The sequence below is a fragment of the Glycine soja genome, chromosome 5 (assembly GCF_004193775.1).
Source record: "Glycine soja cultivar W05 chromosome 5, ASM419377v2, whole genome shotgun sequence".
In the NCBI taxonomy this organism is placed as follows: Eukaryota; Viridiplantae; Streptophyta; class Magnoliopsida; order Fabales; family Fabaceae; genus Glycine; species Glycine soja.
In genome coordinates this window covers 38,208,390-38,220,312 of record NC_041006.1, presented here as the reverse complement: position 1 = coordinate 38,220,312, position 11,923 = coordinate 38,208,390, and the positions used below count along the sequence as shown (strand labels likewise).

The 11,923-nt window shown below is 34.6% G+C and overlaps 2 protein-coding genes across 2 annotated transcripts; one reads left to right on the top strand and one right to left on the bottom strand.

Annotated features, from left to right (window-relative positions):
- The first annotated feature begins 2,893 nt into the window (after positions 1 to 2,893).
- On the top strand, positions 2,894 to 5,585 carry LOC114411374. The gene is made up of 7 exons (XM_028375074.1): positions 2,894 to 3,150; positions 3,651 to 3,750; positions 3,833 to 3,953; positions 4,049 to 4,108; positions 4,648 to 4,771; positions 4,863 to 4,934; positions 5,167 to 5,585. The coding sequence occupies exons 1-7, from the start codon at positions 3,024 to 3,026 to the stop codon at positions 5,250 to 5,252; spliced, it is 690 nt and encodes a 229-aa protein (XP_028230875.1). The 5' UTR covers positions 2,894 to 3,023; the 3' UTR covers positions 5,253 to 5,585.
- A 1,367-nt stretch (positions 5,586 to 6,952) lies between these two features.
- Positions 6,953 to 9,653, bottom strand: LOC114413071 (protein-tyrosine-phosphatase MKP1-like). The gene has a single exon (XM_028377249.1). The coding sequence runs from the start codon at positions 9,300 to 9,302 to the stop codon at positions 7,347 to 7,349; it is 1,956 nt and encodes a 651-aa protein (XP_028233050.1). The 5' UTR covers positions 9,303 to 9,653; the 3' UTR covers positions 6,953 to 7,346.
- Between the last annotated feature and the right edge of the window lie 2,270 nt (positions 9,654 to 11,923).

Sequence of the window (11,923 nt, the reverse complement as noted above, 5' to 3'; positions counted from 1 at the left end):
TGGGTCTTACTCTTGAAGACATTGATTTAGAAATTAAACGAAAAACATATTTTTGTGTGAATCATAATAGAGTATAAAAAATTATAATTAATAGAATTTTTTATTTTCCAATAAAAATATTTTTACTTTAATTTTTATAACCAGTGCCTTTAAAATATTTGTTAGCATTTATCTTTATGATGATACTGAAGTCATAGTTAATCCGTGTTCTAACCGTCGAAGAAAAACTTCTCTTTCATTTCTTTCTTTTTAGTTTTCGCATGCAATGCAAGTATCCTTCTTGTGAAAAAAAAAAAAAAAACGTCTTAATATTTGAACCGTGATTTATCATTTTGTATGGAATTAGTCTCTTCCTATGGACCTAATTAATAAGAAAAACTAGTACTCTATATAATGTTAATTAATTAAGGAGAATTTACTGTTTATATAAAATAACTTTTGATCAAGTTTTTCTCAAGACTTGATCCTGTGTCAAACCAAAATGGTTTCCAACAACTAATATGTACTCACACTATTAAAAAATTCTCCTTTCTTAAAATTATTTTATATTTTTCATCTAAGTTATTCTCGTATAATTTATTATCTTGGTAGGGTGAGTTGCGTTGGGTGTTTTTTGTTGTTTTGAATTTTAACCAAAACCTTCCGTCTAATATATAAAAATAAATGAGATTCTATATATAGGTGATGTTTTAAAAACTGGAACATGATCGTTGCGTTTTAACCAAAACTTTTCGACTAATATGAATAAAGAAATGAGATTCTGTATATAAGTGAAGTTTTAAAATTGGAACATGATCATTTTAATAATATGTTAACAAAATTTAATCACGGCGGATGGCACGATAGAATCTCATCCAACCACCGTTTCATTTTATTCGTTGGATTTTTTCTTGGTAGATTGAGAAAAATAGGAACTGAATCAGTCACCTAACATAAAAAAAAGATCCATGGAGTAGCTGGGGAAAGGAACAGACCAATGCCATATATAGCTTAAACCGAGTATTTTTTTCTTTTGTGTGAATATAGCTTAAACCGAGTTAATTTTGGCACGAAGCGGCTTACATTACATATGGTTCATATGCTCTCCTAATCAATCTACTTCTCATGATGAAAAAAATTGCGCAATTTTCTTCACACAAACATTACCAATATCCATCCCGGATCAAGGGGGGAAATGTTACGCGTTCTATGCAAACTTAAAGATGATAAACTTCCACAAAGATAGTTACAGTTATATCTCATTTCTTGCATGCCATTATCTACTCAGGGCCAATGGCCGAAATTAAGAGGCGGCGTTCTGCATTTTCACCCAAGATACTGCCAACAATGTGCTCCAACCTGAAAGCATCACGTTGAGAATTGTCTAATGAGTTGCTTATAAAAATTAAAAATAATATATCATATATGATTTTAAGTTGCTTAAAATTAAAGATGATTACTCTAAGTAAGATGAGTTATTTAATATCATATTAAATATAAGAAAGAGAAAAATAATATATGTGAATTAAATATCTTATCAATATAAATTCCGGTTGGAAAGAAAATTAATTGAATTACTTAAAATTTAAGTGATACAAATCGGGTTGTTTATATTTAGACAATTGAAGATGTTTTGATTCATTTTTTAAACTTTTTAGGGTTCACTTTAATATTCAAAATGCAAATTTAGTAGTAGGGAGTAGCTATTGGCGTTACCGAACTAGGATTTTTTAAGAATATCTCTAAAATGTCCTTTTGACATAAACATAATAATAAAATTATGATTTTATTATGAAAAATTACGTTTTGATTGTGTAATTTTTTCGCCCCCATGTAAGCAATGGATCATTGTGCAATTTATATAGACCCCCAAATAATACCACAATGAGGGGTCTGTGTAAGGAGGTAATGGCACGGTGAGCCCAATGTCACATGGTGAGGTGGCAGCATGCAACCTTGGTGTGGTGGTGATGGGTTGAATGGGGTGAGAAGAATGTGAAGGGAAAGAAAGAGAGATAAGAAAGTCTTTTCTTACATTTGTAGGGACCAATAATAAATCCCTTTGGTTGATTGGTTAAGTCTTTATTGTTATTGAATCCACACATTAATCAACAAGTAATATTTTGTTACTTTTATGTTATCTTCATATTTTGATGAATTAAATAATTTGTCCATGTAATATTAACAAATATTTATTTTATTTTTGATAAAACAATTTATTTTACGACCAACCAAAGTTTTAGGATAAATACCAATTTTTGTCTTTAGAAGTTTGAAGCGCTAAATCCTTTAAAGATAGAAAAATTGAATTTAGTCCCTTATACAAAAGGTGTGATGAATTGATCTTGTGGATAATTTAATAACAATTTAATTCCTTAATTTTGTATATTAATATCAATTTGATTTTCGAAAAATATAACTTATTATCAATTTGATTTATAAACATTATAACTTAATGATAAATTTCACAAAAATTTAACGACAACACCAATTTATTACACTTTTTCACATTTGAAGACTAAATTTAAATTTTCCATCATCATCCTTATGTTATCCACCTCACATTTTCATCAACAAAATAATTCTTTATTCTATCTCTTTAAAATGAGATGTTCTCATTAAACAAATTGAATTTTTCTAAAGTGTATTTTTGTAAAAAAAAAGTTAAAATTACTTGGAGGAAGTTACTCCTATGAAAATAAAATACAATTTTTTAAGTATTTTTAGTATGATTTTCTAATCAAAATTTAAGTGATAATTTTTTGTCACGTGTAAAATATCAATAGTAATTGGAAAATAATGCGCAAGAAATTATTTTGTTGTATTGTTATTTACTCAAAATAAAATGAAGGCTTTTTGGGGAAAGTTCTACTCACTTCATCTATATCAAAATAATAGATATTAATGTTTTGCCGATGGCGCCATTCACCACCGTCACACCGCACGCCGCCACCACCTTCCTCCTCCTACATGATGTCTTTCACTCAGCTCTCGCTCTCTAATTCGTTCTCATTCCTCCCATTTCCATCTATTCTGCAACAAAAATGAGAAAATGCACTGTGCAGGCATTGGGACTCGCCATTGCTTTCTTCCTTTTACTCATCCTCTTAACCCCGTCCATTCCTCAGCCTCAGAGATACCATGATTTCGCTGAAAAGCGCGAATTCTTTGGTAATTCCTTACGAAAACTACTTGTCAGCCTTTCATTTTCAGTAAAGTAGCCTTAAAAATGTAAACTTGGTTATGTAGAGGAGTTTATGTCAACTGAGCTGATGAGGGTCTTCCATTTCCATTCAGTTTGTTGCCAAATTTTGAAAAGTAAAAACAAACAAAAGGATTTTTTTTTTCCGAATTTAATTAGAATACATTACACTGAGTGAACAAACTTATAAGGATTTCTAATAATAAACAGTCGTATAATGTAATATTGTTAAATTTAAAAGGAGTTCAATTTCTATATAAATTAATGTAAGTATGAATATAATTATTGGAAAAACGAACAAACTTATCATATAATATAATGTTGTTTGTATTTGTGATTAGTTGCCAGTTTCAAAAATGTTTCACGTGAAAATCTTTTACGACATCAGTGTAAATTCACAATGTAAAAATCTTTGCGATAATAGAATATTAAAACTATTATTTGTTTCCTCTTTTTTATTGTTCTTCAGGCCTTCCTAATGCACCTAACGTGGTAGCAAATTTCCCATTCATGGTTATTGGTCTCATTGGCCTTGTGCTTTGCCACCGTAGGAACTATTTTAACATCAGGTATTTTCATTTTGTCACCATCAGTTTCTTTAGCTTACGAGATTGTTGTTGTCAATTATATAATTAAGATATGTAGCATCAGTTTGCAAGGTGAACTATGGGGTTGGACATGCTTCTATGTTGCTGTGACTTCAGTTGCTTTTGGGTCTTCATACTATCATCTTGGCCCAGATGATGCAGGCCTTGTGTGGGACAGGTTCCCGGTGAGTTTCTCCTATAGAAGTTGAATTCAATTCAGCCATTGTTGCAGTAGAAATCTATATTCTTCCATTTCATAATTTTGATTCCTTGATTATAGTTTGTTATTGGAGATGTCTGTTGCTTTCGTGTCTCTGTTGGCAATCCTCATCATTGTAAGGTTTGATACAAGAGCAATGTGTATTGGAGGCAAGCCTACTTCTTCATTAATTACTTCTATTTGCATGAGTTTTTTTTTTCTTTTCCTTATCCTATTGCATTAGTTGGACATTTACTCATTGATACATACATTCAGTCCTTCTATAAGTGAACAAAATTGCTCTTCATACGGATAAAAAGTTGGACAAAACTTAGTTCCAGTTCTTTAGATGCTTTTAGGGCTGTTCTTTAATCAAAGTTGGAGTTTCATCACGTCAACATTTGTTGTGAGTTATGTAGTTGATACTCCAATTTTAATGTGAAAATAACACTAAAAGCACCACCAAACTGCATCTAACTATTGTCCTAAAAAATTGCCAATTCTATCAATGCAGTTATCATAAAGATATAGGATTTATTGTGAGTGGCAACATCATGGATTGATTAAGATAATGTCAAATTTAGGCTAATTCTTAACCCTGCGGTAACTGAGCATCCAGTTTACTGAACTTTTGCTCTTGAGAATAGTTGCTACTTTTCTCACTTATTCTTTTATAATGAAGGTTCTTTGGTGACATCCGTTTATATGTTCTGGCCCAAGGTGCATCATGCATTGCCATACCTCTCATGGCTACTTTATTGCCTCCTATGTACACGCATTCAACATATTGGCTCTGGACTTCAGGTTTGTACTTTTGGTATTGTATAATAGCTTTTTCTATGTAATGCAGATACTCTTTTCAATTACCCTCAATTTCAATTTTAAATCTTGGCAGGATTTTATCTTCTAGCTACGCTGCAAGAGGCTGCCGATAGAGTGATTTATATATTGACTTTTCACATTATTGGTAAAGCATTCTGCATTTGTTTCCTTTACCCAACTAAAATTTAGCACTTTTTGGATATCATGACATCATTTGAGTTATTACTTAATAATGGAAACTATGTATTTGGTGGTTCCTTCCTTTATTGTTATTGTTATTTCCACCTCTCCTCCTTTTGCAAAAGATGATTTTCATTTACGTCTTCCTATAATGGCTAGAATCTTAATCTCACGTGGTTGATGTGGTCTGTATGCAGGCAAAGTCTGCTTAACACGTAAAGCATTTCCCAGACACTATGATCAAAGAAGGCATTTGAGTTGTGGAATGATCTCAGCAATGTGATCCTTTCTCTCCCACTGAAGAAAAAATAGAAAGGTTAAGCTGCCAAGGGAAGTTTAGTGGTGTATCATGGAGCAAAAGAAAAAGAAGGTTGGTGGATGGAGCAAATCACACCCTATCAATTGTGATACAGTAACATTCACCTTAATTAGCTTCTTGTTTGTACAGTCCTGTCCTGATCTTCAATTTATAGCCAGTATTAAAATAGAAGAGTAGTCCAAGTAGATGAAGAATGGAATCTTGACTCGTTCAGCACTGTTCTTTGATTTGTATGGAAGAACCTTTGGCACCTGCAAAATATTTAAGAATACAAATTATAGCTTAATTATTTAAAAACTAGTGATACAGTAACTAAAATAAGTAAGATTGAATGGTAGGTACCAAGGGAGTCTAACTGGTTTAAGAGGGTATATGACTGTAGTGATACTGTTTTGATTTCTATTGACCAAAATAAAGATTCAACGGTAGGTTGGCAGCATTCCCATGTAATAACGGCTAGGAACCTCACAGTCGAGTGTAAAATGTTCTCTATTTTTGGTTGGTAATTATTAATATTTGCACTGATTTTTTTAGCATCGCATCTACAAACTAAACGAATAGCACGGTTGGGAAAACCTGACTTGCAGTGGAAGCAGCTGTAAAAAGACCACTCTTCGCTAACAAACTACATATTTCTAGGGATTAAAATGGCACACTGTTTAAATTAAAGGAACCAAATTTATACAGAAAGCAAAAAAAAAAAAAAAGTACTTGGAAATGGCCAAATGTGCACATGGTTGGCAACTAAGATTCAGCAAAATAGTCGCTTTCACTTTTGATGATTGATGCAACAGAAGCAACCAACGGTGGCATTGATGAACAACTTGTGGGCAATCAAACTGCTGAAGGAAGTTGCATTCAACTACATCTTAAGTAAAATGTCACATGTCTCTACCAAAGGTTCACACTAGAAATACAAACACGTCAGGTCGTGTGATTCTCTTTGAAGGAAATGGTCCCATTATGCCATTTTCAAAGGATATATCTGCTCTGTTAGTTCCTTTGGCGCAGATTATACATATGTTTCAATGTTAGGACAAATTATCCACATTACCCTTTACCGTGCATGCTTCATCTCATTATCAGATTCTGATATCAGTATATATTTGGAAAGAAATTTGGAGTCTTATAATACATCTTTCGAATATCTATAGGTACATGCCCGATAAAACGAAGTAGGAAATCGAATAGTATATCAATAATCGTGTTCATAGATTAAATGCTTCACTTTGACTGAGATGACTGGTTCACATACATTTACTGTTAAGATTATATCCTGTAAGTTGGAGAATCCTATTGGAGTTTGAACGTACAGTAGTAGTTGATGCCATTCATATAAGCCACGAAATTAGAATAAACCATTTGGCAGTTGGCACCATCAAGTAAATGAAATGTTGTTTCTGAAACTTGGTTTTAATTTTTTAGTGGAAACAGTAACTAGTAAAGGACGATGATTACATCTAAAACAAGGTAATCTGCTACATGATTCCCTACACAGGTGATCTTTTTGCACTAGTTTTATATCAATTTTGCTAACCATTGCCCTTTTCAAAGGATAAAGATTTTGAAATTATAAATGAATTTTTTTTATTAAAAATTGTAGCATTTAATATTATATCATTCATACAGACAAGTAGCTGGAACAAACAAGAACAAGAACAGCCAAAGAGAAAAATAGACTCTATATTCACTTAAATTTGATAATTGTTATGTACTTGAGATGCTATCAGTGCATTGCCTGCATGTTTGGTGTGGTTTTTATTGCTCAGCCTACACTACACCCTGCAGGCATGCACCAATATTCAAACAGGAGTGAAAGTTCACCTCTAAAACTAGATCATTTGAGCCAACTATGGCTATATTACCTATACAGGAAGAAACTGAACCACTGTAATAAAGTTAACTTTCTCTTAGAAGTCTTCTACTTCAAGCATAACAACCTACCTTAACAAGACACAGTACCATATTACAATGATCCTCTGCCATTAACCTTACTCTCAACAGCTATACTAATAATATCAACATCTCATATTAGCCGTTTTCCCACTGTTTTCACGGTTAGATTTGCTTGCAACTAACATCCTTCATCAAAGTATCATCCAAGACAGGCAATGAGAATGACCTGGATCTTACCCGGACCTTGCTGGCACGGGATGATTCGCTGGCTGAGGGTAGCAACATGCGAGGTGGGGGGTTATTCCCTCTGCGCTCTGCAATGGAGAGGGAAGTTCCTTTGCGCCGCAAACTGGACTTTGCTCCTACCAAGGTGTGATTAGCCAGAAATGTCTCACCTTCTTTCTTAACTAAGGAGCGAAACTCTGAGGAAGATGCGTCTTTCACATGAGCGGGTTCAGCTGATTCCAGACCAGAAGGGGATAGCTGCCGAGAAGACACAATTGACAAGTCAGTCGATGAAGGCGAAAATGTAAAGGAACTTGCATAATCCGAACTGGTGGGCGACAGAGTTGGGGAGTTGGAACTGAATTTGGGGCTGCTCCTTAGAAAACAAGCAAAAGAATCGGATGCTCGATGATGAGGCGATGGTGGCAGCGGCATTGATGAACCAACAACACTAGGGACAACAAACTGATCCCTGACTTGAACATTATCCTTTCCCCTCTCCGAGCCAAAACACTCAAAGGAACCCCGCGAACCACCCACATTGTTGGAAGAAGGTGGAAGAGGATCAACATTCATATGTTGATTCCCCTCTTCAATGATGTTCACACTAGACTCACAGCACTTAGAGGATGTAAACAAGCCTTTCATGATACCACTAGCAAGCTTCCTAGTCAATCTCCCCCACCCATTTTCTCTAGCGGGAAGGCAATTTTCGGATCCAGCATTAGACAAAGAAAAAGGTGGAACAACCCCACCAGCAAGCGCCTTATGAAAAATCCCATAATCTAAATCATACTCCTCAACTCTCCTGGGACGAATCCCCACATCAATCTCCATAGTCTCCACCACCACTTCCTTGGTAGAAAGAGCAATCCAAAACTCCTTCGGCTCTTCATCCTCAACCACACTAACAATCTCCCCCGTTGCTCTCTCATACCGAACAACCTGAGCAGCCGCTGATCTTGCATTGCAACACATTGCGGAGCCACACTCCTTCCCAATCCACACGTATATAGCAGAGGGCACGTGCACAACAAACGCGCCACGCGAATCAAGCGCGCGAGGGGAAGGATGATCTACCAACTTAGGGACAAGATGAAGAGGGTCGTAAGGAGAATGAGGAGCCATCCTATACATCCTGAGAACAGAACTGGGACTCGCAGGCATAGCGTGCACCCGCTTCTGACACTGCAACAGCTGGCACGCGAAGCCCATGTTGGGGTTCGTGACGCCACGCGCGTTCTTGACGTAGTGGAACGCGTCCTCGAAGCTCTGGCCTTCCCTCCACATGAGATAGGCGATGACCAGCGAGGTCGACCGCGAGACGCCCTGGCAGCAGTGGACGAACATGCGCCCGCCCTGTTGGCGGACATCCTCAAAGTAATCGAAAACGTCGTAGAGAATGCTGGTGATGTCCTCCGAGGGTGAGTCCCGCAGCCAGAGCGTTTTGTAGACGAAGTCTGTTTTGAAATACTCGGGGCACACGAACCCGACGCAATTGAGCACGTGCGTGATTCCGTGCCGCCGCAGCAGCTCCTGGCTCTTCGCCACCGTGTCACTCCCCAGGTACACGTGCTCCGCGATTCTCGAACATTCCTTGTCGTAGAACGCATAATAGTCTTTCTTGAATTGAAATACTTTACCCGAACCCGAATCTGGTGTTATGGTGGAACCTCTTGGGGTCGGTGGAAGAGACCAATCGCCGAGATCGTCGCAGCCGGCGCTCGGCCACTCCATAACGCTGCGTTTGTTGATGGCGAGAGGCTGAAGCGGACGCGGCGGTTTCCGGGTAACCGGAGACCGGTCGGTCCAGGAAACTGATCGGGAATGTGTTGTTCTCCGGTGACCGCCGCCGCGGTCGTTGTTGTTGTAGTTACTCTCTTCTCCTAACATGGATAATCGACAAGATTCGAACTTTTTAATTGGGTTTTAAACCCATTAACAGAAGTAATAATGGGTCGAAAGCAAAAGCTTGGAACGGTAAAAAAGAAATGGTTATGGTATGGTATTGATAGGTGTTGTGTTGCGGCTAGGTTCGAGTTTTTTTCTCACCTAAAACCATTGACCGTGACCCACTTCTGACTCGTTCTTGTTAGAAAGAGAGGAGAATTCAAACACATACACTTAAAGTTTGGATCTTGCAGAGAGAGAAGAGAGAAAGCGGTGGTGTGTGTAAAACAGAAGAGGCAGAGGGAACTGAAGAAGAGTTTGGAGTTTGCCGAGAAATGGAAATAAAAGTGGGGCTGGGTGGTCATGCTCATTCAGTTTGACCGAGACATAATGCGTCAAAGTGCCACCTCAGTTTTGGAACACTTTTTCTTAAATATAATAATAAATACTGTGCCTCTTTAAATCTGCATTTTTTGTCATTTTAATTGACTTTCTTCCTCCCCTATTAATTATATCATCAGTTTTAATAATATTTATATAAGGTGCTATTGTAATGTGCATTTAAAAACCAGTGAAGGAAATCCTACCGAATTTAATTTTCGTTATATTTTTTTATCATAAAATCAAATTATAACACAAATTATAACAGTGTAATTTTGATAATATTATATTATTTTATAATTTTTAATTAAATAATATTTTTAAAGTTTATTGTTTGATTGAATTGAAATTTTTTTATATAAATTATACACATATAAAATTTCATATTAATTTAAAATAATTTAATATCTCGTTTATATAGATTAAACATAATATAAATTTTTTAAAATATATTAAAATATAAATTATTTAATTATTATTTAATTTTAATAAAATTTGACAAAACATCTTAATAACATGTAAATATAGTTCAATAATTTGATAAATAAAAATAATATTTTATATCAAATTATACAAATAATATAATAATTATTACATCAATATAATATAATTTAATTTGATTCCTTCCCATTTTTTTTTGTATATACTTGGTCATTACCTGTGTTTTTTTAGTCAAACTGTTATAATAGTTCTTTATTAGAAGATGTTACAATGAAAAAATGTTTGACCAGAGAAATAATTGTTTGTTCTAGAATATGGATTTGAATTGATTTTATTTATCATCTGGAAAATTCTTTTTATACTAACAACATTAAAACATCATTAAAAAGAGTTCATATTTCTTTAGTCAAAATTTTGTAATATTTCAATATATATAATGGGAAAATAATTTTTTGTACTCAAATTTGGTCAATGGATTTCTTAAATTTTTTTTTTGGGTTTGACCGGTGGTTTCTTATAATTACACAACATTGTTTAACTGAAATTTTATGGTCAGAGCAAATAAAGTGAGTTCTTTATACAAATTACTTGTTTGTATAAAAAAATTATTCCTTCACGATTTTTTAGTAAGAAAAAGCGAGAAAAAATAGAATAAATAATTTTTTGAATAAAAAAAAGTACAAACTGTCCATAAAAATGGTAATCAAACCATTGTCTAAAATAAAATCAAAGCATGATAAACTCATAATTAAAAAATACAAAAAAAATCACAAAATCATATTTGTAATCCACATTCATGATAAAAAAAAATAGTCACAAAATTAAACTTACTTTCATTGCAATGATAAACCTGGTGATGATTTATGCTAAAAAAGATCAAACGTTCAAGACTCAAACGCACTGATGACACATCAAACTTGATCTACACATGTAAAATCAAAACAAAAAAAAACACAAAATCAAACTCGCTTTCTTAGACATAATGAATTTCATGGTGATCTATGCTAGAAAAGCTTGAACTTGTAGAGAGATGTTGGAGAAACTTGAACACACCAAATGATCATTAAACCTGATCTACATTGGAAACTCAAATTCATTGAAAAAAATGATAAAATATTCATACGTGTTGAAGACAAGTTGAATCCCATCTTAATAGTAGATGTGATGAAGAGAAATGATCAAGCTCAAGAGTCTTTTTAGATAAACAAAAGCATTGAAGCAAAAACATAGCGAAGAGAAGCAATTGTGCCTAATAACATTTTGAGTGGAAAAAAAAGAAGTAAGAGATAATATTTTGAAAAAGAGCTTAAAGTGAATATGGAAAGAACTTAATGTTATGAGAAGCAGGCTAACATAGGGAACTTAAACCTTTTTAAGTCTCCCACCGTAGGAAACATAAGTGGTCCATGGGATATGAATTTTTTTTTTTGAGATAAGTATAGTTCCACCATAGATTTGCCTATATTATATTATATTTTTTTTATAAAAAAAAAAAAAAGAAATCTCCTCTTTCAATCTTCCTCTTATTGTCTCTGTTTCTTCCCCTCATCGCCATCACTGTCTTCCTCCTCCACTGTTGTCGCCACACTCACTCTTCTCCCTTTGCCACCAATGACAATGACTTCCGCAATGACGGTGACAAAGTTCTTCCCTCAATAGCCTCTCTTCCAAAACAAAGACTTTTGTCATCATAGACATACTTCGCTGCCATTTATACCGTCATGAAACTGACGCTTTGATAGTGGCTATCTGAATTCGCCCCACCAATCTCTCTCTATCACAGTTGCTTCCTTAATTCAACC

Excerpts from the sequence above, each read along its gene's own strand:
- LOC114411374 (XM_028375074.1), top strand. The coding sequence starts at position 3,024 with ATGAGAAAATGCACTGTGCAGGCATTGGGACTCGCCATTGCTTTCTTC. Across the intron at positions 3,954-4,048 it reads TTGTGTGGGACAGGTTCCCG|TTTGTTATTGGAGATGTCTG; the intron begins GTGAGTTTCTCC and ends CCTTGATTATAG. Across the intron at positions 4,935-5,166 it reads ATTGACTTTTCACATTATTG|GCAAAGTCTGCTTAACACGT; the intron begins GTAAAGCATTCT and ends GTCTGTATGCAG.
- LOC114413071 (XM_028377249.1), bottom strand. The coding sequence starts at position 9,302 with ATGTTAGGAGAAGAGAGTAACTACAACAACAACGACCGCGGCGGCGGT.